Source organism: Saccopteryx leptura, chromosome 7, assembly GCF_036850995.1.
Source record: "Saccopteryx leptura isolate mSacLep1 chromosome 7, mSacLep1_pri_phased_curated, whole genome shotgun sequence".
Taxonomy (NCBI): Eukaryota; Metazoa; Chordata; class Mammalia; order Chiroptera; family Emballonuridae; genus Saccopteryx; species Saccopteryx leptura.
The window spans coordinates 75,568,883-75,596,783 of record NC_089509.1 but is presented as its reverse complement, the minus strand read 5'-3'; the positions used below and the strand labels follow the sequence as shown (position 1 = coordinate 75,596,783).

Below are 27,901 nucleotides of genomic sequence, written 5' to 3'. Positions count from 1 at the left end.
AATGTCACAATGGCACTGTAGACCTTCTATTGCCTACCCCTGTATTGTAATAACTATGCATGGTGCCAGGTGAGTACTAGAAGTATCAGAGGGAACACTTTGTAAAGTATATGATTGTCTGACCACTATACTACATATCTGAAACTAATATAAAATAATATTAAATGTAAACTGTAATGGAAAAAAATTAAAAAATGAAGAGATTGAATGAGCCTGATTAGGCAGTGGTACAGTGGATGGAGCATCGAACTGAGATGAAGAGGACCCAGGTTTGAAACCCTGAAGTTGCCAGCTTGAGCATGGGCTCATCCAGCTTAAGTGTAGGTTCACCAGCTTGAGCATGGGGTTGCTGGCTTGAGCATGAGATCATAGACATAACCCCATGGTTGCTGGCTTGAGACCAAGGGTCACTGGCTTAAAGCTCAAAGTCACTGACTTGAGCCCAAGGTCATTGGCTTGAGCAAGGGGTCACACACTCTGCTGTCAAGGCACTCATGAAAAAGCAATCAATGAACAACTAACGTACCTCAGTGAAGAACTGATGCTTTTCATCTCTCTCCCTTCCTGTCTGTCTGTCCCTATCTGTTCCTCTTTCTATCTCTCTCTTGGTCTCTGTCACACACACAAAAAAGAAAAGAAGTTGAATGAGAGATACAGTTATTATAATCATTAAATTATAATAATAATGTTATTGGGTACTTACATAGTATTACATAGAACTCATTTAGTGAAAAAGAGTTTGATTTTATATTCAAAGATCTGAATTAGAATTTGAATTCTTGCCTGACCAGGTGGTGGCACAGTGGATAGAACATTGATCTGGGATGCAGAGAACCCAGATTTAAAACCCTGAAGTCACTGGTTTGAGCTCTGGCTCACCAGCTTGAGTGTGGGGTTGCTGGCTTGAGCGTGGGATCAGAGACATGACCCCATGGTCACTGGCTTGAGTCCAAGGTCACTGGCTCAGCTGAAAACCTCCAGTCAAGGTACTTATGAGAAAGAAGAACAAAAATGATACTTCTCATCTCTTTCCCTTTCAGTCTGTCCCCATCTGTCACTCTCTCTATCTCTGTCTCTCTCACTAAAAATAAAAAATAACAAAAATTTGAAATTTCTTGCTTATTTATCATATGACTTAAGTCAACTATTTAACAGAATAGTTAATCACTCTTTTTCCTAATATATACTTATAAAGATCCCTGAAGTATTCCATGGGCATTGTATTTTGTAAATTGTGGAGGGTTTTGGATATAAAAGTTTCTATTAGTAGTATGTATCTAGAACAGCTGTGCTAAGTACCAGTGAGGCAGCGATTTCCATGTGGCAGTTCTGAGCCGGTATATCTGGTTAGAATCTTCGCTTGCTGTTTAACAGTAAGCCTGCCTCATGGGCCTGCTCTGAAATTGTGTAAGCTTTCAGGTCCCACTGGCCTATACCCACTGATCACATGTATTGTGGCAACATGTGGACAGGAACCGCTGCTTTCTCGAGTCATCACAAAGTATAAACTCCAAAAATTATTGAATAAAATTGAATTTTTTAACACTAAAAATTTCCAGGCACTCCTTGGTATGATTAGAACACTGTGGATCTTCGCAGGGAAATAAAGATTCCCTGAATCTCCTGCTGCCCCAAGAGAAAGCCCTCCCCTCCCAACACTCCTCACAGACCATGAGTTGGATGTGGACCCACTTACTTGATTAAGGGCTCTGATCTTAAAACTGGGAAAATATCCACATTTGTGCTGCCTGTCACCACTCAGACAATTAAAGAGAGACAAGGATTGGTGATCTGAGAAGATGGAGGTTCTGTATCCAAAACCCACCTTAACACCTCGCCTCAGACAACCTTTTCTATAAGGGGAAGAACGGGGTCCGTAGGGGGGTTGGAATGTAGGGGAAAGTTAGTTAGATAAAACTTGCAGTCCAGGGATTCTTCTAGTATTTCTTCATCTGCTGACCAGTAATTCTTTATCTACATCCTTGTCAGCAAACATTCCATCCTTGGAGCATCAGGGGCCTAGATCCTGTTTTTTGTGGATCTCCTGGGCCTAGGGCACAAAGGTGGGTTGCTCACAGCCTCAGGATGTCATGTAGGCCCATTCATGTATCCAACTCCTAGAACAAAGCTTTTTACTTTCATTACTCATTAATCCTATTTATAATTTCGTACTATTACTAAATCTAAATTTCTAATTTTTTTTTAAAATTAAATTCATTGAGAAGAGGGTAGGTAGAGAGACAGAATCCCACATGCGCCCTGACTGGGATCCACCCATCAAGGCCATTAGAGGGCGATGTTCTGCCCATCTGGGGCCCTTGCAACTGGAACCACTTTTTTAAGCACCTGAGGTGGAGGCCGTGGAGCCATCCTTAGTGCTCAACTCATTCTAATCAAGCAAGGGCTGCAGGAGGTGGGGAGAAGAGAAAGAGAGAGAAGTGAGAGGGGGAAGGGTGGAGAAGCAGATGGGCGCTTCTCCTGTGTGCTGTGACCAGAAATTGAATCCGGGACATCCACACGCCAGGCTGATGCTCTACCACTGAGTCAACCGGCCAGGGCCAAATTTCTAACTCTTGAGTTACCCTATCAATCTGAAATAATAAAATAGCTCTTTTACCCCTGAGACAGCCACATATTTACAACACATACTAGGCCCCTAGGTTAAGCCCCAGGACAGCGGTTCTATCTCCTTTAGTGACAGAACTTGAAACCCAGACCTTGAAGAAATCTCTGGGCCATAAATATTGAGACACATGGGGGTATTGAGACACATAGAGGTATTTTTTTAATATAAGGATCCAGGACTCAGACTCATATTTCTAAGGGGACTTAGAAGGGGAAGGAAACAGCTGCCCCCTTCCTCTTGTAATGCAGAGAGAGAAAATTCACTTTTTGTCATTACACACCTATCTAGTGTCCAGCTACTTGTATAAGACATTTGACCTGGCTCTCATTGCAATACTGTGGGGGTGAGCACGTTTCGTATTTACAGTTAGGGAATCAACATGAAATCTGTCTCTGATCTAGAATATCTCGTGTGCATATTTAGGAAAAAATATTAAAGATTAATATTAAAACTTCAATAGTTTTGACATAATGACCAAGATGTGACCTGAATTGTCTGCCACATGCTTACATATACAAACACACTTTGTTTAGAAAAACACGTATGACTGTGGGGCTGGACCTAGGCAGAAGCATGCAATGACTGAGAAGTGAAAGGGGAGGGACACAGCTGGGACTTGGGAGGCCATAAGCCCCCATGCCTGGAGGGATTGCTGTGACAAGTTAAAGGGCCAGAGGTTGGAAGTCTTGGAAGTCAGAGTTCTTTTGTAAATTATCAGCTGCCTTTTGAGGAGTTACACCCTTGGGTGAGGGTGGGTGTTTCAGAGGGGGAGGGGGAGGCAGGCGGTGTCCCATCAGCCCCAGGGAGGCTCCTTCCCCAGCAGCCGCAGGTCCCCTCAGAGACAGACCATCCTGTCAGGAAGGGCCAGGATAGAAAGCAGCCCTTCACGGTGGGTCCACAGCCCCGGCTTGGCCTCCATGATGGGGAAGCTTCGGGGACCTGCAATCTCCGGGGCTTGCAGGGGTGATGAAATCCAGAAGCTTCAAAGCATCATCTCTTTAGCTCCATCTTCCAAAGGCGAGACTGCAGCAGCAGAGCCTAGGGTGGAGCCAGTCATTTTCTTGGCTTATTCAATGGGTATTTAAAAACCTGGGGGGGGAAAAAAGCAAAAACAAAAAAATAAGCCAACCCCAAAGTTGACAAGCATCACTATCTCTTTGATGACTCCTGTTCAAAAGGGAAATTCTTTATTGTCAAAGAAGCTTTCATTCACCCGTCCTCCTCAGAGATAATTCTTGGTGGGATACTCAGAGGCCCCCAGAGAGAGGTACCAGACCAGACAGACAGAGTAAAGAGCCATGGAATGGCGGCAGCCCTGGGTCCCTCAGAGGGCACTTCCAGCACACCAGCCTCTCCGCCCTGGCCCAGAAACAGGCTGCAGGCCGAGGGGGCCCAGGAACAGGGAGCCCACCCCTGCCACCAGGTGCTTGTCAAAATCCCTGATGTGGGTTGCCCAGCAGGTGGAGATTAGGGTCAGGACCGGGATGACAAAGATAATCCTGCAGATGAGCACCAGACAAACCATGGGCTCCTCGTCTTCCACCTGTTTCCAACAACTAGACCAACAGGCTCGGCAGGGCTACAAGGAAGATAAATATGCAGAGGGATGTAGGCAGCCAGCAGCTCCTGTCTGTCTATGTATCTAATCTCATACACATCTTTTTTCTCCTGAACCATTTACATTACCTGTGAATTTTAAATGGTCTGTATCATATTCTACACCTAAATACAAGGGTGGGCAAAACAGCAGGTTTATAGTTGTTCATGTGGTAAATGATGCAATAATTAATATATAACAATATAAGAATAAACTTTGTGTTTCATATACTCACAACTACAAACCTACTTTTTCCAACCCCCATATTTCATCATGTTATTTCCCAAGAACAAGAGCATGGACACATGACTACAATTCACTTATCACTTTCAGGAAATTTAACATTGGTATAATCCTATATCTAGAATTTGTATATATTCAGTTTCCCCCAGGTATCCCCAAAATGTCCTTTATAGTATTTCCCCCAGCTATTCCAGGATTATCCAGTGTATTTAATTATTATATCTTTTAGTCTCCTTCAATCTGCAATGGTTCCTTAGCTTTATTAATGTTTTTTTTTCCCAAAATTGTTTTGCAGAATGTCCTTTGATTTCGATAGACTTGTCTGTGTTCTTATGATTGGATTTAAGTTAAACGTTTTTTTTCCAGCAGTACCATGTAAGTGCTACTGCAGGTGGTAAGCTTTACAGTAGGTCCCAGTCCACCAAAGTGCTACCAGCCTGCTGTGGTTCTGCTTTTCATCTTGGATATGTGTTTTGTAAAGAACAAATAGGGTGATTCCTCAGCGAGGTCGGGCTGGGCTGAGAGCTGATCTGGACCTCCATGATATAAATTGGATTCGCTCAGAATTCTACTTCACTCTGCTACCTATAGCTCAAAAAGCAGAGGGTTGGTTTCTGTTACTGATAATCAAATCTTTTTATTTTAGAGCTTACACTTTGTACCTTCTTTTGTCTTAAAGGAACTTACTTGAAAAGCGGATACAATATGTTTGGCAATATGAATGTGTTAACCTCAAGATAAAGTTGATTCTTGCTGAATCTCATCCCCTAAACTAAAATTGAAATCCTTTTGCTGTTCAAGGGGATACATTTTAGCTAAGGTGACTAAATTTGCCAACTGCCTTGCTTTAACATTTGTACAAATGTTAAAATTTATATTTCTATGAATAGTTTTATCATACATGGTCGCATTTAATGTTCATAATAACCCTGTGAGGTTGAGAGATGACTGAAGCCTCAGAGAGGAGATTGGTCCTAATTCTAAGTGAGACTCATAGTCCACTGCTTGTTGAGACTGGTTTGCAACCATACACACGCTGCCTTCCCGTCCACCTGAGAAAGGTGGGGGTTGCAGAACTGGTTACTAAAACGATCAGGTTACCAGAGAGATTGGGCAAATTGAGATAAAACAAAAATCTCACTTTGGTTCATTGTTTTAATTGATATTACCTAATAAATTAAAACATTCCTTTGGTTATTCAGTTCTTAAACTTTCATTTGGAACTTGCTTTGCTAGATACAGGACTTGTTGGACATGATACTTGTTAAGATATACAAATATCATATTTGCATTTCCCTATATTCAAATGTTTCCAAAGACTTAAGATAGCATACAGCAATACATAGGATTTAACAACAAAAAATGTAAGCAACTGAGGTGAAAGAAAAATGCCAAGAATAAGGTTCACATATAGCATAAGGTGCAAGCTGTGAGATTTCATTGTCAAGGTTGAAGATACTTTAGTGTAACACATTCCTATGCCAAACAGAATGGGGAAAGTGAAGAACTGGAGGTAATGGGTGCTGGCGTGCAGTCCCAAGCAGACTGGCAAGAATGGGGCCAGTGCCGTGGGAGGAGGAATGAGAATTGGTCCCTCATGAATCTCAAAGGATATGCTCTTACACAGGGATGAAGCAGCAATGCTTTCAAGAGTCACTGTGGAACAGAAAGCGAGCCACACTTCCCTCCTGGTACTGAGAGATGTGGGGAGTGGGGAGTAGCTTCAAAGACCCAGTAGAACTCCGTACTCTGAGACTGAAAAACCTGTACTCAATTTTCTTCAGCTATCCCACTGCCTGACTAAAATTCATGGACCATACTGCCTGTGTTGTAGAATATATAACTCCTCAGTGGTTTCTGGGAGTACTTGGATCCTGGGAAATAGATTTGATTACATAGGACAAGCCTGGCCCTTCATTTTCACCTTGACTTTGAATATAAGTAAAATCAGTAAACCCATCTTCTCTTATTTTCTTTTCTCCTTCATTCAACCAAATATGAGTGCTTCTTGTCGGTCACACAGCCTGCTCCCTCATTCCACTTACTTTTGTCATAGTTTCCGGGGAAGTTGCTGATGAGGAGTTCTGACTCTAATCTGTTCTCCTGGGTACAGTCTGCAGAGATTCAGTCTAAGGGCATCTGGAGCCCAAGTAGGTGCAGGATCTACGTTCTTATTCAGAAATGAAATCTTTTAAGCTTCTTGTTTCCTCTTCTCTCCAGCAACAAAGGAGGCTGTAATTAATAATCAGTCCCACATACTTTTTAGAGTAGGACCAATAGAATTCTGTGTACTTCGGAGAATCACAATTTGAGAGTCAGGAAAGGGCCTCAGAGGACCATCTAATGCAGGGGTCCCCAAACTTTTTACACAGGGGGCCAGTTCACTGTCCCTCAGACTGTTGGAGGGCAGGACTATAAAAAAAAACTATGAACAAATCCCTATGCACACTGCACATATCTTATTTTAAAGTAAAAAAACAAAACAGGAACAAATAACAATATTTAAAATAAAGAACAAATAAATTTAAATCAACAAACTGACCAGTATTTCAATGGGAACTATGGGCCTGCTTTTGGCTAATGAGATGGTCAATGTCCGGTTCCATATTTGTCACTGCTAGCCGTAACAAGTGATATGACGTGCTTCCAGAGCCGTGACGGTGTGTCCCGCGTCACCGGAAGTAGTACTGTACGTGAGTGATGCTGCGCTTTGCAGGGCTGCCACATACAGTACTCTAGGAGCACAGGATGAGGATGCATCCTGTGCTCCTCTCACTGACCACCAATAAAAGAGGTGCCCCTTCTGGAAGTGTGGCAGGGGCCGGATAAATGACCTCAGGAGGCTGCATGCGGCCCACGGGCGGTAGTTTGGGGACCCCTGATCTAATGAAACACAGCTCACTTATTTTAGCGATGAACAAACTAAGGCCTCAAATAAACAATACGAGCGCAGTGCTACTAAAAGGGAGAGCTGGAGTTAGTGGTCTCCCTTTCTGGCATGAGACCTGCTCACCAAATAAAGCTGGACAAATGAACTCAAATTTCATAACTGCAGACAGGCGTTTCTGCGGGAACAAGGGCTTAAATTTATCTTCCTAAGTGAGCTAGGATATAACAGCCATATTTCCATTTCAAGTGCTTGTTTTCAGTAGGCACCATGGAATAACAAGGATTATCAAAACCTACCATGACAATGGGCGGAAGTGGTGCACTTTCATGTCTGATTATTTCTTTTTGAGAACTATGTGCTCTGATCTCCTAAGGAGTTTCCAAGCTAGAGGTGTGTCATGCCTAAAGATGGCAAACTAAGATAGCTACAACTTTAGGTATTTATATAAAACTCCAGAGATTTAGTACTTGCAAGACCAGGTTCTTGGCATTTGGGGGTCTGGGGTGTGAGGGGCGGGCTATAACATACCACTCTGGCTTCTAACACGGTCTTGTGGTCACAGAGTACCAGAGCTGGAAGAGATTATTTCATCTAATTCTACAATTCAGATGAAGAAACTGTGATTCAGAGAATAAGTTGTTTGTAAATGATTTTAGAAAAATAAAAACAGTTTGAGCAATCTACTCACTGATTATCTCTCTCTCTCTGGTTGATTCTATTCTGGTGTACTACTATCACATCCAGTTACTTCCACTCCCACTTCCTTTTCATTTCAATGATACATTATTTACCTGGGATCCCAAATCCTTCCTGGGTCTTATCTTTACCATTTCATTGAGGATTGTGTGGTGTTATCAGAACTTTGACTTGGATGTAAGATAATTTTGTGATTTTCATGGCTATCAAGAAGCCTGATGGGTAACAGAGAAAAACACCATTTTCAGAAGTAATAGTTCAGATAATACAGCCTCATAGTGCCATTTATAGGACTTCATTAATTTAAACCTAATAGTTATGCTTAGTTTAATAGGTTTCTGTTAAAGGCACCACTATAGTCATAGTACGAAGACCTGAAATTATTTAAGATATATTATGCACAACGTTAACAACATATTCTATAATTTCTATACTGGGTGCATGTGTATTATAATGGAAAAAAACAAATAAGGACTTTATTGAAGCACATTGACAATGAGCCTATTCTAATTAATATGCAGTCATTCAATTAGCCTAGATTTTCTATTAAAATTTTGCACATATTCAAGTGCATAATCTCATACAATATCCACATTTTATACACTTTCTTATATTTGAAATGTAATAGCACTATATAATAGGCAGACAACCAAAACCATTTACATGGGGGAGGGAGCACTTCATTTTACAAATGAGGGGGCAGAAACTCAGAATAAAGAAAGGACTTTAGCCAAGTCACAATGCTCACTAGCTTTTGTCTGCAGCTGGGACCAGCCCTAAATCTGAGCTGTCCATTGTTTGCTGATAAAAATTGCCCCCTAATCATACCTTTGTAATACTGACTAGCAGCCTTAAGTGTCTGGGAGACAATGTGCTCAGAAAGAGCACAGGATTTGGGATTTGACAAAGAAGGATTCATGTCTTAGCCCCACTTCTTGAGAGCTCAGTGATTGAGATAGAATTTACTGGCTCTCTGGTGAGTTTCCTCATTTGTAAAATTGAGGTAAATCCCGGACATATGGAGTCGATGTAGAGAAAGTATAATGCATGTGAAATGCATGGCACATAGTAGGTGGTTAACATGTGGTCCATCCCCCAGTGCGTGGAGAGTGTATACTTCCTGAAGTACAGGCTGCACTAGTGAGAGCACCAAGTCATGAGTTCATGCCGTGATAAATTAGAGAAATGAGGGAGGACAGAAGGTGAACAATCTTTATGGGTTCATTTACTATGATGGAACCAGTTTTCTGTGGAAAAAGAACTGAGAAACAGTATGTTGGGCAAACAAGTGTGTTAGGCTTGCTTGCATTTTGCCTGACTGGTGCATGAGCACAGGGCAGCACCATGTGTGTATAGTCTATGTAAGGCTGCAGGTGCTTGCTCTCAGGGCGGCAGATTGTAGATTGCAGATTGCTTGCTGCCATTGGGAGGGGCCATTTTTTGCTACTGTTTGCCAGAGAAAGGGATCCCCCCTACCCTGTTTACTAGTCAGCCCTGAGAGAGAGAAGCAGTCTTCCCTGTCTGCTTGCTCAAACCCCGTTGCAAGATTCTAATAAATAGAATGGCCCACCATTTTCTGGCTCCACAGTTCCTTTACTATGTGTCCACATTCAATGCGAATCTGGATGGCCACAGCCACCAGCCTTACACAGCATTACAGATCTTTAGAACAGAAGTCCAGATTTTACGGACTAGAGTGGCTATCTCCCATTTATCTATATAGTTGTCTTTGGAAAAAAGAAATTTATATTGGAGGAGGAATTAGAATAATTTAGTATGAATGATCAACTTTTTAGAAAAAGTAATTAGATCCACACTGACAAAGCAATTATTAAGATTATATAATAATCACTATTTTCAAAAGACGTGTTTCAAATTCACTTTAAGTCTTTTGATTTGAAAGTAAATAGCCTTTTTTATAACTAACTGCAAAATATAAGTGTTTCTTAAACTTGGAGGTACCCACATCAGTGTCTGAATATAAAAAAATAACAAAATTTGTTTGTAATTATGGCAATATGTCCCACCCCTTGGGGGTGGAAGTCCATAAGAATAGAGAGCTCTGGCTTTGAAACAGAGTTAAACTCAAGCCTAAGAGTGCTCTTGAAAACAATGGTGAGTTTGGTGGTAAGAAGTTTAGAGGATGCCAGTAGCTTCATAAGAGCAATAATCTAAACCACAAACAGCTAGTTCACCAGAAGGAACCAGGAAAAGAGACAGCTGAAAGAGAGTCCTTCCTTAATCAGAATAAACCTTAAAGACTAGCCTCAAAAACAAACCCTGTAAAGGTACCTAAATGTATAGATCAGACTGTGAAACAGTTTCGGCCCCACATAATGAAATAATGTGAAATGGTGCAGCTGCTTTGTAAAACAGTCTTGTGGTTCTTCAAAGGGTTAAACAGAGTTAGTTACCAAGTGACTTAGTACTTCTACTTCTAGGTATATACCCAGGAGAAAAGAAAACAATAAGGAATTAAGTACTGATACATGCTACAGCATGGGCGCTAAGTGAAAGAAACCAGTAACAGAAGACCACATACTGTATGATTCCATTTATATGCAATGCCCAGGATTGGCACGTCTATAGAGACAGAAATAGTAGTGGTTGCCTTGAGCATGAGGTAGGTAGGTAGGCTGAGAGAAATGGAGGGTAACTATTGAGTTTTCGGGTGATGAGAATGTTCTCAAGTTAATGGTGGTGATGATGTACAACTGAATATTCTTAAAAAAACACTACTGTATTATACATTTTAAATGGGTGACTTATATAGTGAGTTACATCTCAATCTAGCTATAAAGGCCTTACTTGAATACTGACTCAAAATGCACTAAAAAGCCATTTGCAGCAATTTTATGAACATTCCTTGAGATGTACTCTTATGATTAGTACATTTTACTGTATTTTTTAAAATGTTTTAAAAGTTTCTTTTTTAAAATCTATTTAAAAATATTTGACATATATTATAGCAGTTTCAGGTGTACAACATAGTGATTATACATTTACCTACCTGATGAAATGATGGTAGTCCAGTACCCATCTGACACCATACAGTTATTACAGTATTATTGACTATATTCCCTATGTTGTATTTTATGACTAATTTTATAACTGGTGATTTGTACTTAATTCCTTTCACCTTTTTCACCAACCCCCACCTCCCTCCTATGTGGCAATCATCAGTTTATTCTTTGTATCTATGAGTTTGTTTCTATTTTGTTTTTTTTTTTGTTTACTTATTTTAGATTCCAAATATAAGTGAGATCATATAGTATTTGACCTTCTCTGACTTATTTCACTTAGAATTATACTCTCTAGGTTGATCTATGTTATCGTAAATGGATTTTTATTGTTTTTTTATGGCTGAGTAACATTCCATCATATATATAATATATATATTCCACATCTTCTTTATCTGTTCATATATGGACACCTAGGTTGCTTCCATATTTTTGCTATTGTAAATAAAGCTGCAATCAATGTAGAAGTTTATATATCTTTTTGAATTAGTTGTCGGGCAGAAAAATGCATTTAGGTTTGCTTGCTTGTCTTTTGCATTGGCACTGGGCAGCGCCACTTGTGTATGGTCGTGGGGGGCTGGGGTGCTTGCCCTCAGGGCAGCAGATTGTAAATTGTGGACTGCCTGCCACCATGGGGAGGAGCAATTGTTTGCCCGAGTAGGGGTATTTCCATCCAGCCTATTTTGCTGGAGAGTGACGATGGGCTCCAATACTGCTGAGGCTGGTGGGGGCCTGTGAGTTCGGGAGAATCCGGAGAGAGAAAGGGAAGCGATCTTCCCTGCCTGTTTGCTTGTCTGCCATTATGAGACTTTAATAAACGAAATGGTCCACCAGTTTCTGGCTCCACAGTTCCTTTACCATCTGCCCAAATCCAATGAGAACCTGCATGGCCATGGTGATGGCCACTGGCCTTACAATTAGTGTTTTTAATTTCTCTGGATAAATACCTGGAAGTACTGGGTCATATGGTGGTTCTGTTTTTATATTTTTGAGGAATCTCCACACTGTTTTCCGTAGTGGTGGGACTAGTTTACAATCACACCAACACCGAATGAGGGTTTTCTTTTGCATCCTTGCTTTATGGCCAGTAGTCGTTGCTGTCGTGGCCATGCACATGCAGGTTCTCACTGGATTCGGGGAGATGGTAAAGCAATAGTGGAGCCCCAAAATGGTGGCCATTCCTTTATTAAAGTCTCGCACCGGCCAACGAGCACCACACAGGGAAAACTTTTCCCTCTTCACTCATTCCAAACTCCCAAAGCCCTGACACATTATCCGGTTCCACAACCAGGAGAATCTTCTCCGGTTCCTCCTAGAATCAAAGGCCCCACCAGTCTCAGTGGAGCTCACAGAGCCCCTCAGCTCTGGTTCCCCATCTGCACCCCTTCTCCTCCCTGCACAAACTGGCTTCTTCATCAGCACTCTGCATTCTCTCTGCTCTCCCTACAAAACATGGCTTCTCTCTGCCTCTTCTTCTTCTCGTCCCTTTTCAAAACTTTCTGAACTGAAAACCTCTCCTCCAGCAAACATTAGCAAAACAACGGCCCTTCCCAAGCAGGAAGGTAATTTGCAATTTCACAGACCAGTATACCTGCTGCTGCCCAGAGCCATTTTTAACAATAAAAGTGAGCAAACTCAAAAAATACAAATTTTGCAAACTCATTTGTCCAACACTTGCCAAACCTTATTCCTTTTATTTTTTTGGTAACAGCCATTCTGACAGGTGTGTGCTGATATTTCATTGTAGTTTTCATTTATATTTCTCTGATGATTAGTGATGTTGAGCATATCTTTTCACATCTGTTAGCCATCTGTATGTCCATTTTGGAGAAATGTCTATTTCCACTGCCCATTTTTAAATTGAATTGTATTTTCAATGTTGAATTGTATGAGTTCTGTATATTTTAGATATTGACCATTTATTATATATATTATTTGAAAATATTTTCTCCCATTGAGTAGACTGCCTTTTTGTTTTATGGATGGTGTGGGTCAAATAAGTTTGTAAATATGATACATATGTTTGCTCGCTTACAGTTTGCATTGGGTGTGGGGGACAGGCTGTAAGCAGGCAGGGTGGTTATATCCTAAGGCTTAGTTTTAAGAGTAAGCCTTTCCCACCCTTTTAATACTAAGATCTTTTCAAAACTAAGCTTTTCCCCAAACCCTTGACTGTTGCATGATGTGGGGTGGTGCGCTCTTATGAGGAATCCCATTATGCCTCAGATAAGTGACTTTGTATCAGAGAATTCCTTGTTTGTATATTGGATTAAAGGTTTTGATTTCTACACTATAAAGTGGGGCAGAGGAGCCCATGCAGGAGGAGAGCAGAGAAAGGCTACGTGGAGGAGAGGAGAAGCAGCCAAGATGGCGGAGTGCTGAAGGAGAAGCCAGTTTGTGCAGAGAGAAGGAGATGGGGAACAGAGGTGAATAAGGTGGTGAGGTAGAAACCTTTGATTGTAGGAAACTTGGATAAGTCAGTGGCTTTGGGAGCCCTGAATGGAAAGGGAAGTGTTTTCCCACTGTGTGTATTTCTTGCCCGCCGGTGCAAGCTAGGATTAAAGCTAATGGCCCACCAGTTCTTGGCTCCATTGTTTCATTACCGTCTGTCTGAATCAAATGTGAACCTGCATGGACCAGGTGGCTGTGATGGTGGCCGTGGCTGTGGCTACTGGCCTTTCAGATGCAAAAATGTTTTAATTTAAAGTAAGCCCATTTGTTTACTTTTGCTTTTGTTGTCTTTGACCTAGGAGACATACCCTCAAAAATATTGCTCAGACAAATGTCAGAGTTTTTGCCTACCTTTTCTTCTAGGAGTTTTATGGCTTTGGGTCTGTGGACAAAAATTTTTTTTTAATAAATCAAGAAGTGGCCAGGAGCTGAACCTGACAAGCTCAGGAAAAGCCTGCACAGTTGCCTTGCAAATAGGTAAACACAAGATGGTTTAAATCAAACCTTTCTAACTAAAAGCAGTTTATGGTGGGTAGTCACGTCCTAGGGAAGAACTTCCTTTAAACAGAGATCAATGCTTGCTTTTACTCAAGCCTGTCTGCTGTCCTTTGCATCTATGATAATACACCTGATAACATGCCTTTGGAATGTAAGGGTCATCTTCCTTCTTCATCAGGCCAGACATGCCACCAGAGCAGAAGCCAACAGACTCCTCACTGTTATTATGTGAACCATTAACTGTTAACTGTCCTGTCCCTGCCTGTGTAAACGTTTCAACAACATACCTCGGCATTTTCACTTTTACCTATCCCCAGAGGTTTCCCGCTTTACCTTCACCCGCCTCCCCAATCAATTTCATGTAACCCCTTCCATCTTCCCCTCTGATTCTAATGTATTTATATAAAATAAGTGGTGAAACTGCCATTTGCTGGAACATTTTCTCAATCCTTTGAGACTTTGCTTCCTGACAATTGTTGACAGTTTGGCACAAATAAATTCGTAAAATTCTTACAGGTTTAGAAGTTATTTTTTCATTGACAGGTCTTACATATATGTCTTTAATTCATTTCAAGTTTATTTTGTATATTGTGTAAGAGAGTAGTCTAGTTTCATTTTTTTGCATGAATCTGTATCATCTTCCCAATTCCATTTATTGAAGAACCTGTCTTTACCCCACTATATATTCTTGCCTTCTTTGTCATAGGTTGTTTGACCAAATAAGTGTTTTTTCCCCCTAGGCTCTCTATTCTGTTCCACTGATATAGTACCTATTTTTGTGCCAGTACCATACTTTTTGATTACTACAGCTTTGTGGTATTTTAGTTTGAAATCAAGTCACATGTTACCTCCAATTTTGTTTTTAATATTGCTTCATATATTTGGGTTTTTTTGTGGTTCCATATAAATGTTAGGATTATTCTAGTTCTGTGAAAAATGCCATTGGTATTTTGATATGATTGCACAGAATCTGTATATCACTTTGGATAAAATAGACATTTTAAGTTATTACTTTTTTCAGTCAAGAGGCATTTCTTTCGATTTTTGTGTCTTCTTTGAATATTTTTATCAAAGTGTTATAATTTCCAAAGTACAGATCTTATACCTACTTGGTTAAAAAATTTATTCCTAGGTATTTTTTTCTTGATACAGTTATGAGATTTTCTTCATTTTTCTAATAGTTCATTATTATAATATAAAAATGCAACCAATTTCTGAATGTGTCCTGCAACTTTACTGAATTCATTTATTAGTTCTAATAGTTTTTTGGTAAAATCTTTAGGGTTTTCTATATATAGTATCATGTCATCTGCAAATGGTGAAAATTTTATTTCTTCCTTACTGATTTAAATGTCTTTTATTTCTTACTCTTGTCTGTTTTCTGTGGCTATACTCTTTTCCAATACTATGTTGAATAAAAATGGTGAGACTGGGCATCCTTCTCTTATTCTTGATCTTAGGTAAAAAACTTTCAGCTTTTCACCATTATGATGTTAGGTATGGGTTTATCATATATGGCCTTTATATAATCTTGAGGTATATTCCCTATCCTTCCTTTGCTGATGTTTTTTTTTTTTTTTTTTTAAATCATAAATGGGTGGATCTTGTCAAACTTTTTCTGCATCTATTGATATGATTTTTATCTTTCATTTTGTTTATGTGATATTTCACATTGATTTGTGGATATTGAGCCAAACTTGCATCCCTGGAATGAATACTACTTGATTAGGTATATGATCTTTTTAATGTGTATGATCCTTTTAATGTTTTGCTAAATCTGGTTTGTTAATATTTTATTGAGGAATTTTGCATCTATGTTCATCAGGGATATTGGCATATAATTTTTATTTTTTGCAGTATTTTTGTCTAGTTTTGGTATTGGAAATTCTGGCCTCATAGAGTGAGTTTGGGAAGTATAGGTATTAATTTGTCTTTGAATATTTGGTATAATTCACCTGCGAAGTTATTTGGTTCAGGACTTTTATTTGTTGTAAGGTTCTTTTTGATTACTGATTGCATTTTGTTACTAGTGATCTGTTCATATTTTCTGTATCTTCTTGATTCGGTCCTGTAGGATTGTATGTTTCCAGGAATTTATCCATTTCCTCCGGCTTGTCCGAATTGTTGATGTTTAACTGCTTGTAGTATTTTCTTATAATCCTTTGTTTTCTGTGGTGTTGGCTGTTACTTGGCTTTCATTTCTGATTTTACAATTTTTCTTGACTATTCTAGCTATTGGTTTATCAATTTTATTTTTTCAAAGAACCTATTAGTTTCATTGATCTTTTCTACTTTTGTCTTTATTTCATTTATTTTGCTCTGATTTTACTGCTATGAATTTTCAACATAGACTGCTTTTGCTGTGTCCTATAGATTTTAGTCATTGTGCTTCTGGATTTTTCTTAATTTATCTTTTGATTTCCTCATTACCCATTGATTCTTTACTAGTATGTTGTTTACCCTCCACATATCAGTGTTTTTTTCTGGTTTTCTTCTTGCAATTGATTTCTAGTTTCCATTGATTGGAGAAGATGCGTGGTACAATTTTAAATTTCTTAAAAATATTAAGACTTGTTATGTGGCTTAATACAGGGTCTATCCTGGAATATATTCCATATGCACTTGAAAAAATGTGTATTCTGTTTTGTGTGAAATGCTTTGTAAATATTAATAAGTTCATGAGGTCTAAAAAATTTTTGTTTTTAGCTAGAGAAAGAGAAGGGCTGATAGGGCAGACTGACAAGAAGGGGGATGAGAAACATCAATTCTTTTTTTTTTTAATTTTTTTAAAAAATTTTTATTTATTCATTTTAGAGAGGAGAGGGAGAGACAGAGAGAGAGAGAAAGAGAGAGAGAGGAGAGACAGAGAGAGAGAAGGGGGGAGGAGCTGGAAGCATCAACTCCCATATGTGCCTTGACCAGGCAAGCCCAGGGTTTCGAACCGGCGACTTCAGCATTTCCAGGTCGACGCTTTATCCACTGCGCCACCACAGGTCAGGCAAGAGAAACATCAATTCTTTGTTGTGGCTCCTTAGTTGCTCATTGATTGCTTTCTCATATGTGCCTTGACCAGGGGCTAAAGTGGAATGAGTGACCTCTTGCTCAAGCCAGTGACCTTAGGTTTCAAGCCAAAGACCATGGGGTCATGTCTATGATCCCACGCTCAAGCCAGTGACCTCGGTTTCGCACCTGGGTCCCGTGTCCTAGTCTGACGCTCTATCCACTGCACCACTGCCTTGTCAGGCTGATCCTTTTATCTTTATGTCTTGTCTCATTACAATTTTTGTCTACAAGAATTGCTATCTCAGATTTCTTGTTTCGATTTGTATGAAATATTTTATTCTATCCCTTCACTTTCAGCCTGTTTTTCCATCTGAAGTGAGTCTGTTGTAGGCAGCATATATGCAGGGTTCATTTATTTTCCAGCTACCCAGTGCGTGTTTGTATGTTACAGTGGTACCTTAAGATACAAACAGACCAACATATGTATTTTTTTTTTTTTTTTTTTAAGATAGGAGCTGCGACTTGGTCCGTAGTTTTGTTCAAGATCTGAGCGAAATTCCGAGATACGAGTCGTGATTCAGGAAGCTGCTGCTACTTGGTGTGTTGGTGCACAGGTCCGGTATCGGCAGTTTGATATACAGAGTTGACTGACTTACGAGCTTGGTAACAGAACGAATTAAATTCATATCTCAAGGTACCACTGTATTTGGTAGACCCACCACATATCCCACCTTGAGAGCGGCTTATGTAGTTGATGTCCTCTGGGGCCCAGTGATGCAGTATCCCCTGGTCAACTGAGTCAGGTAGTCTAGGGGTGCCCATGTGGGTTCCATGTGCTCACCTGTTGTATGTACAATAATTGGGCCTTGATTGCCACAGGCATATCAATGGGTGGGGTTAATTTTTAGGATGGTTGGCTCTGAGTACTGACTCCATGGAACAAGAGGTGCTTAAGTAGGGTTCTGGTCCCAGCTGAGGCTGCCTGTTGGGTGTATCAGTTGTGCAGCAGTTTAGGTAGGGCTCTGGTGTGGTCTGAGGCTGGCCCCCACTTGTGTCTGGCTTAGGGATGCTTAGTAGGAGCTGCAATGCAAGGCGACAGTAGTTGCCATTTGTGCTGAGTTCGGGCTGCTTGGTAGGAGCTATGTTGCAAGCCAGGACTGGATGCCATTTATTCTAGGCTTGGGGCCACTTGGCGGGAGCTACAGTGCAAGCGGAGTCCTGCTGCAACTTGTGCGGGGCTTGAGGCTGCTTGGAAGGAGCTACAACGTGAGCCGAGGCTGGCTCCACTTGTGTGGAGATTGTGGGCTTTTGGGAAAGACTGCAGGGCACTCTGAGGCTGGTTGCCACTTGTGTGGGGCCAGTAGAAGAGGTTCTGGCTGGGTGAGTGGGTTGGCTGGGGCAGGGCAAAGCGTCAGGCAGATTAATGGAGAACTGAGTTTTCGCTTGCCTGCACCATGCCATCTAGGTGGGAGAAGAGCTCAGTGAAAGAACAGTGGTAGCTGCCAGCACTTCCTTACCGAAGGCTTCCCGGTTCCCTTCCCTAGTCTTCGCCTGAGAGTTAGTCAACTTAATTCCTCTCCACATGACCCCAGTGCCTCTAGAGATGCTGCTTCTGTGCTGGAGCAAGTGAGTTTGTTTAAGACTCTCCCGTCTCTCTGGAATCTGATCCCTGCTGGTTTTCCAAGACAGATGTTACTGGGACTTTTTCCTGGCACAGGTGCACCAGTCTGGGAAGCCTGGGGTGAGGCTGGGACCCTAACACTTCTAAGGGGGCACCTTTGCAGCCAAGCTCTCTCTCCCGTTTCTCTATCACACTGTGGATGTGGGATCTGCCTGGAACATGTCTCTAACCCCCTGTTTGTCTAGATGTGACTTGTTTATATCCTTAGTTATAGGAACTCTGTGCAGGTAGCTATTCAGGTGGTTCTCAGTGATGGTTGTTATATAATTTAGTTGTAATGCTAAAGTGTTCATGGAAGGAGGGGAGTTCAGAATTTACCCACTCCACCTCCTTACATTAACTTTTTATATACTATAGTTTTTATAGAAGTTTTATAGAAGTTTATCAGGTAACTGAAAAATTCTAAATACTAAGTGAAAATGTGGCACTTTACTACTTTTACATAATATAGAGGACACAGATACCTTTCTATTAACAATGGGACTATGGTTAAAAATTAGTTGTTCTTTGACTCAATATAAGCATTCCCCATTTTATTGCACTGCACAGATACTGTTTTTTACAAATTTAAGGCAAGACCTTCCACCAGAAGAAAAATTACTACCATCTTTCTGCAATACTCATTTTTGCAGTGGTCTGAAAATGAACCCACAGTATCTATAAGGTATACCTTATTACATAGACCTGACACAGAGTAATACCAGCAAGTCTTACCTTCCAAGGCTGTCATGAAAATTATATTAATATTTAAAAGTATGGTGGATAATCCTTTATCTGAAAGGCTTGGGGCCAGATGATTTGAATTTAAAATTTTTCAGATTTTGGGTCATCCATATTATTATATAACACGCTCAGCGGGATCTGTGCAATAACATATAATTAAATCAATTTTCTAGATTTCTCAAAAGAAACAAATATACTGAGATATGAATCAACACTATCGAAAACCTATCAGTTTGGATCACATTTGGCCCAAATAAACTTTGGTGTCAAACTTGAAAAAAAAAAGTATCAACAACAAAAGAATGATATATATGAATGAAGGCAGAAAACAGAAAGCATGATGCAAATACAATTTCATATTATCAGTATCTAAAAAATAAATCCTGTTAATATTTATTTGAAAAACAGAAAATTACATTAAAATAGGTATTTCTGGAGTATCAACATAAAAAAGAAGTGCAAGAAATCACCTCCATCTCTGAGGCTAGAGAGCAGCTATCCAGCTGTAGTCCACTTTCCTGAGCTTCCTCAGTTCTTTTTCTTCAGACCTTGACAACTGATGTATAATGTCCTCCCCATCTTCTGCCAAATCAGTGGTACTGGTATTCTGATCCTTTTCAGTGAAATCATTTTCATCTGAACTGTCACTTTCTTTTTCTTCTTCCATATCTACATCATCAGGAATTTCTTCAGTGCTTTAACAATAACAGAATAAAACATAAACTTACTATTTAATTATACATAGTTCTAAAACAAAACTTTCTAATTTATCTATGTAGAAATATAATCATATAGACAAAGTAAATAAAAAATCTTGTTATTCTGTGCAGTTTAAAAATTATGGGCTATTATATAAAAGCAGATAAATTTACAAAAAGTTTCATTTTGAATTATATGTCAAAGCCTTATAACCTACATACAAAAAGACTCTTTTGTAACACTTATTTTCAATGTATTTTATTTACTTGATTTAATAATCCCATGTTCTTTAACTACATGTTAAATCCAAAATAAAGAGAAATACAGTGGAAGAATATTTCAATAAAGGGTAACAAAAACCATCCTGTTTCCACAAACAGGATAGCTACACATATTCTAAGAATTCCGTTACCTCTTAGTCTTCTTAGACAGCAGTGAATTTATAAACATGGAGCACAGGAAAGAAGCAGGTGGCAGTACATGGGCCGGCGTATGAAGAAGCTGGAGTACAAACAGAAAACTAGTTTCATCTAAGATTAAATGCCAATAGCCAAACACAACAGGCTTTCCACACAGAAAAACCAAACCAAAGCAAAATCTATTCCTACCTTCCTACATTTACATAAACAACCCCTTCCCTCACCTCAAATAATTTGAAATCGTAAGTTTGTGCTATTTGGCTTAGATATTAAAGTTGCACAGTATATAAGTAATTATTCAAAAGTTATTTTTTACAGATTGAATGTATAAAAAGTCTAATTTAAGGTGCTTTAGCACATTAAATCTGTTTCACATTGTATACTTTAATAATTACTTACCTCACTAATGGCAGGTATGTTTTCTGTTAAGGGTAGCTGTACCAGTTCATTCTCCAAAGTTTCATTTAATTTTTCATCCTGCTGTTGTCTGTGCTTCCCCAGTATGAAATAAAACGGGGTTGTTGGAAGACTTTCTTCTGCTAGTAGCTATAAGGGTTTAAGACAAAGGGAAATTAATCTGGAAAAAGAAACTGCCTTTGACTCAGTAAGAAGTACTATAGAGTCACTGAAAGTCAGGGATGGAAGAGCTACAGAACCTTCCAGTATCTCTTATTCCTCTCCTCATAATTCTAATCACTTAAAGTACCACATACTAACTTATTTCATTCTTGTTATTTGTCTGTATCGTCCTGTTAAACTGCAAACAAAACTGGTTTAGAGACTTGCTCACTGATGTATCTCAAACTTTTAGACATAGTAGATGATCCACAAAAAGTTGCTGAATGAATTCAGTGAGTAAAGGATCAAGAATAAGAATCATATTTGGCTTCTAGTAAAACTCAAAACTATAACACAGGAGAAAAACACCTTTAAAGTTCTAAGAGAAAATGTTTTTAACCTAGAAATCTATACTCAACCAATCAAGTAGGAGAAAATAAAAACATTTCCAAACATGGAAAGTCTTACACATTTAACTCCCATGGCCCAACTGAAAGAGCTTCAGCAAAGGGAGTGACTGCAGAAAGAGGGGGACTGGGGTTCTCTTACAGGAAAGGTGAAACAAATCCTCTGAACCATGGCAAATACAGATTCAACATTACTGTGCACTGGATTTATAGGGCAACCAGTTCAGATGGAAGCAGGTCAGAAGGCTCTTAAAAATATTTATACAAGCCCTGGCCGGTTGGCTCAGCGGTAGAGCGTCGGCCTGGCGTGTGGGAGACCCGGGTTCGATTCCCGGCCAGGGCACATAGGAGAAGCGCCCATTTGCTTCTCCACCCCCACCCCCTCCTTCCTCTCTGTCTCTCTCTTCCCCTCCTGCAGCCAAGGCTCCATTGGAGCAAGGATGGCCCGGGCGCTGGGGATGGCTCCTTGGCCTCTGTCCCAGGCACTAGAGTGGCTCTGGTCGCCGCAGAGCGACGCCCCGGAGGGGCAGAGCATCGCCCCCTGGTGGGCGTGCCGGGTGGATCCTGGTCGGGCACATGCGGGAGTCTGTCTGACTGTCTCTCCCCGTTTCCAGCTTCAGAAAAAATACAAAAAAAAAAAAAAATTTATACAAGAGTTGAAAGAGTACCTGATGTGTCTGAAAATACTGATAAGGCGGCTTGCCCAACTAGAATCAAGTTTGGGGTGAAGTAGGTAAGAAATAGAAAACTAAGCAAATAAAGGGAGAAGATAATTACCAATCCAGAGGAAAAAGTTGGTCACAAAGGAAAAAACAATCTGTCTCTTATACATGGCTTATCTATGATTGTGTTTACTTGGTTTAATGATGAATTCTGACACGACCCATTTTAAGATTTATCCATATTGGGAAACTGGGAAAAAGGAAGGGTATATGTGTGTGCTGTGTATGTGTGTGGAGTGGTAGTGTGAGGAAGGGCTACAACTTCAACTTCAAAAGATCAGAGTCAACGGATAACACCTAAATCTGAAAAATCAGGATCAGCAACACAAATGTGTTTCTCAGAGATATGAACGACTGTGGGTAGCGGCAGTGGTATTGAAAAAGTTTTTCCTGCAAAGTCTTACAGAACTACTTGACTCTTTAAATCACAGGCATATAATACTGATATTACAAACTAAAACTGCATTTTAAAAGAACAATAAAACTTCCAAAGAGGCAAGTAGTTTGTTTATTTTTCAGATTGTATTTACTGATTACAGAGGGAGGAGGGAAAGACGGGGCAGCACGGCCTCACAGCTGCCTCTCGGACGTGCCCTGACCAGGCAGCCCGGGCCTCGAGCCGGCGACCTCCGTGTTCAGGCCGACACCCTATCCACTCTGCCTCCACAGGTCAGGCCTCAAGGAGTTTGTAAGTATGGCTTTTAATTGAATTTTAGGGCCAGACAAAACATTTTTCCTCATAGTTGCATTCTAAAAGATTACCCTATTTTTGTAGGGAAGCAATGAAGTCTGTACCACGAGTGGCTAGAACATACCTGTTTATTTGTTGGTGTGAGTTTCTCTTCTGGAGACTTTGTGCTGAATGTTAATAAACTCTGAAAAGAGAGATCAATCAATAATGCAAAAAATAAATTGCAGCATGCAAACCTAAACATGATATTAAAGTTAGAAAATGAGGTCAATTTTTTGTTTTGCCATATAAACATATACTTACAAAACCTTGAAGGTGTGGGTAATCAAATCGGTGCACAGACACACTAGTAATACTGCTGCACTGAACATATTAGACAATTTTTTAGGAAGTTATCCTTTAATAAAAGTATTGCACCTCTCACAGGCTATTACTCTCAAATATTAAAGCAACTGACAATTATACATACAAAGTGATTGCCTTTTTTGAGGAAGAATGGATACCTGTGATTTTGTTAGAAAGTAAAACTGTGATCTGTTCAGCCACTGGTGAGCTTCTGAGGTGAATGATTCAGGGACATCTCGTGGAACAAACACTCCCCACTGGACTTCCTCTCTACAAATATTCTTTTGAACATACAATGGCCTTGGCTCACTAGGTTTAAATACAAACACTAGAGGAAAAAAAACAAACAGAAAATAACATTTCGCATGTACAGGTTAGTTCTAGCCTCAGACTGGCAGACTACACTAATCCTGGGACTTACCCCATTGAGTAAATAACACAGGTCATGATTATTTTAAGTTTTCATTCAACAAATATCTACTGGGTGCCTACTATGTGCCAAGCAGGCTAGGAATGAGGCTCATGAGGATGAAAAAGAAAAGGAATCTCAGTTCCAGAGACCGGAGCCTAATGCAAAAGACAGCTACCAAAATATCAAGGCAGTTTTGTCTTAAGTAGTAGCACAGAGATATGTAGAAAGTGTTTTAAGATCATAGAGGAGGAATGATTAAAGCTCCTCAGGGAAATCAGGAACGTTTCAGAGGTGAAATCTCTCCCAATACAAGCTGAGTAGGAACTGGCACACTGAACAAGGAGGCATGTACTGAAGCTGTCCTAGCATTGAGTACAATGCCTAAGTAACAAGATGTTGGAATAAGAACTCAAGAAAGAAAAAGGTAGTGCCTCAGGCATAATGGCTTCAAACATCAGATCTGAAGGCAAGTTTGACTCAAGTTATATTAAAGATGTTAAGGAAAAAAACCCGACTTACAGTCCGAACCCACTGAAGACTTAGAAACTGCAGCAACATTCTCTGAATTAGGATCAGGTTCCATAACTGTAATATTTAATTTTGTACTCCACTCCACTGGGGGGGGAAAAAAAGAAATTCACCTGTAAGAGATTTACCTAAAACTTTTCAAAGCTCGTTAAAGTAGGTCACCTTAATCTTTACTGGGACAATCAATTCTAATCTCCTTAGGAAGAAGTATTTTACACTTGCAAATGCACATGCAGACACTGAAGGTATCTGTGGAAGGGAGCAGCTAGAGAGGGAAGGGAGCAGAACAAGCGCTCCCTCCACACGACGAATCGGGCAACACTGGCAGGTGCTTTTCTGCTCCTACTATACACGGGCAAAATGTTCACCCAAGCCACTTGGAGAATATAATCAATGTTATCACACACACTCATTACTAAGCAATGACCATGCCTTCCAGATGAGTCAAATGTCACTAAGTTCACATCTGTTAGGAAGTTGGTGGCAGGCTGCATTCAAATATAAAGCTGTAAGGTGTACTGTGGGTTAATATGCATTACGAATTAGCAGAAACACTCCTCAAGCTGTTAGGAGGATGGAGACTAGGGAGGGTAGCAGTCATACACACGGAAGACACTGGAGAAAGGCGAGGATAATGGAGTTTACTTACTGACAACAGGCTGTTTATAAATAATCAGGTCTATTACAGGCCTACCACTCCAAATTTTAGTGGTATAATGTATCATTTATAAAACTATATATTCTCTGCGTAGAGACATGAAAATATAATCCAGAAATCCTAAAATGTCAAAGTATACCGGCCACTCCCTACTCACTTTGCCAGGTCACTTTACAGTAAAAAGTACCTTACATGCACAACTAAGCAGATTCCAGCAGCAAAGAATCCCATTTTCAGTAGCACCAAGAAGATACTTCGAACAAGTCAGTCTCCCAAAGCAAAGGTGCCTAGATGAAAACCACAGGGTAGTTAAAAAGTGAGTTGTATCACACTTTGTTACAAATGACCGCAGACTTTCTGCAAAGCTGTTTCTTAGACATATATTTTTGTTCATAATTACCTTGCAGAAAAAGGGACTAAGTAGTATAAAAGGAAAGACTTATTTAGATATATTGTTTCTTCAGAAAAACAGGTGTGCTGACCAATTCCAGTGATTCTTTTCTCTAATAATGCTGAGTGGTATATAAATTAAGACATACAAAAAATGTATGTAAAATGTACGGTCATTTAATAAAAACCCTTTTTAATGCTCATTTATTTACCTAAAGATGGCAGTTTGCAAAATGAATTCTGAAGGAAGTTTTACAAAGTAAATTCAAAATCAAAAATGTTGGGAAATAGGAACAGTTTCAAAAGTCATCTGCCATTCTGTCCTCAAATGGTGTCACATGAAATAAAATGGCAGGTACTGCTGATAAACATTGTTTGGAACCACTGAGGTATAAGTATAGCTTCTATTATTATGTAGCACAACCACGAAAGTATTATTACAAAGAAAAAATGTGTAGGCCTAGAATTAAATGTTAATCTTAATCTCAGAAATTGGTAAATCATAGCACATGGTTCATATGCAAAGAATTTTTAGCTTCCCAGCACTCTGGTTAGCTGCAGGCCCCACTGACCCAAGGCTACCTTTAGTGAAAGGATAAATTACTACTAAAGTTTATGTAGAAAGGCTTGTTTAAATAACAATAAAAAGTACTTCATATTCCCCAAATTAATTACCTACCTTATATTCCCAGCTCGTTGACAAAATGTGCATTTTAGTTCCCATGTCTCTGAATCCCACATTGTAACGATTTCCTCAAAACTAACTGCCAGTAAAGAGCCATCTTCAGAGAAACAACAATTAGTTGCTTGGTATTTGTGATAACTACCCATAAAGTCACAGGTCCAGCCAACAGCTTCTTCTGTGGAAATATAGACCATAGGTTCAGAAACTGTATAAATGCTAGATAACATTTTAGGGAAGCAATGAAAATTAATAAACAAATAAACAACAGAAAAACGTGCTCCCCATAACTTTACTAAGTAATGCTACAAAGCATTGACAGATTTGAAATTCATGTCCCTTCCTGTAGACCCTGACCTCCCTCTAGTGGAGCAGTGCAAAGAGTACCCACAGAAGGAAGCCCTTTTTAGTGTCCCTGCAAACCGGAAAAAGAATAATCAGCAAATGATTAATCAAGTAGGCCACAAAAAAAGTAGAGATTTGGAGAAAAGACATGTAGTAACATAATCTCTTAAACCTTTTCAAAATTAGGCAATATCCTATAGAATTAAACAAGACAGAAAATGCCCTCCCAGAATGGATACAATTCATAAGAAGTAAATATATCAATTCTTAAAATTGTGTGGTCTTCAGATATACTATATTTAATTAACTTACTGTATATATCCGAATCATCTGTTAATATCCATACTTTGAAGTGACCATCTTTACTAGCTGTCACCAAGGTGGGGGTTTCATATTTTTCTGCATTACAGAAACAGAGAGCTGTGATGTGGTCTTCATGTGGCATGTTAACCTTTGTATTAAGAACAAACCTAGTAGGAAGAAAATCACCAATTTATTCTTACACCAGGACAGTATGATATACTGTCATATAAGAATTTTTTACATGTTGTATATCTTACAATAGCATCTGTAAGAAGGGGCAACAAACACATTATATCACGTAGAATGACAAACAATTGAGTGCTCTGTCTCTAATGGCCACAGAATGGAGAGTCCTAACAGATTAGTTCTGTCCTGTGTAATTATATAATATAGATGATTATGCATAATGTCAGCTTAATGATACAAAATAGTAGTCATCAAAAAATAATACCTGAAAGCCTACTGTACTACAGAAAAATTGTATAGAATACAGATGCCTCACTATCTACTTTTGAAAATAAGCAAAGAATGAAATAACTATAAAAGACTCTATTGTGACATGAAAACAGAAAGAAATCTACCTAAACTGTCCTAATCAGTATTTAATATTTATAAAGGGGTCCTTGGGCTACGACAGTCTTGACATACGACATTTTGAGTTTACAATGCTCACTACCATAAAAACTTTAAAATTTGACACATAAATTACTCTGGCTTACGCCGTTAGCATTGTCCTCAACAGACCACGTGGGCGAACCAGTTTGGTTGTGTGCGGCGAGAGAATATGCAGTATTCTTCTTCTGTGGCTTAGTTGTGTTTTTAAGTTCTAGATTATGATTTTACAACTGTGCTAGGATAGGTTAAGCGACTTAGGCTAGGGTGGTGTTTCGACTTACACCAAAATTCGTGTTTCATCACTGCCATAGGAACGGAATTGTGTCGTAACCTGACACCTCTATAATCACCCAAACTACTTTTCAAAGCTTGTTTCCGGGCATGACTATGAACGAAAGATAAACTGCTAGGACTATGCACTTTGAAAACATCAGAATAAGATAATGTGGTTTTAAAAAGTTCAGGCTTGTTTCCTCACCTATGAAATCTTGGGAAGATTAGTGAGACAATGGGCACAAAGGCCAGTTCTTGGCACACAGCAAGGACTGAGAAACGGCTAATATAGACAGGGTATGAGAAAGTGGTGGGCTCCTTATTTAATCAAAACACACACTACACTACAACTTCTCTGCTGTCCACCGTTGCCATTTATCCAAAGAATAATAGTATAATATAATATTATTAAAAGAGGAAAGGAGC

At 39.6% G+C, this 27,901-nt stretch overlaps 1 protein-coding gene across 2 annotated transcripts in view; it reads right to left on the bottom strand.

Moving 5' to 3' along the window:
- Positions 1-2,765: 2,765 nt before the first annotated feature.
- WDR75 (WD repeat domain 75) overlaps positions 2,766-27,901 on the bottom strand; it is a 47,749-nt gene continuing 22,613 nt past the window's right edge. Inside the window, exons 13-22 of one of the 2 annotated variants that reach the window (XM_066345565.1) lie at positions 26,597-26,754; positions 25,937-26,117; positions 25,060-25,154; positions 24,201-24,296; positions 23,428-23,597; positions 23,049-23,108; positions 20,946-21,092; positions 20,540-20,628; positions 19,899-20,123; positions 2,766-3,715 (exon numbers count right to left, since the gene is read on the bottom strand). In XM_066345565.1, the coding sequence (XP_066201662.1) occupies positions 19,913-20,123; positions 20,540-20,628; positions 20,946-21,092; positions 23,049-23,108; positions 23,428-23,597; positions 24,201-24,296; positions 25,060-25,154; positions 25,937-26,117; positions 26,597-26,754 (1,207 nt within the window). In that variant the 3' untranslated portion in view covers positions 2,766-3,715; positions 19,899-19,912. Of the gene's footprint in view, positions 3,716-19,223; positions 20,124-20,539; positions 20,629-20,945; positions 21,093-23,048; positions 23,109-23,427; positions 23,598-24,200; positions 24,297-25,059; positions 25,155-25,936; positions 26,118-26,596; positions 26,755-27,901 lie in introns of those variants that run through there. The other variant, XM_066345564.1, reaches the window with a different exon arrangement.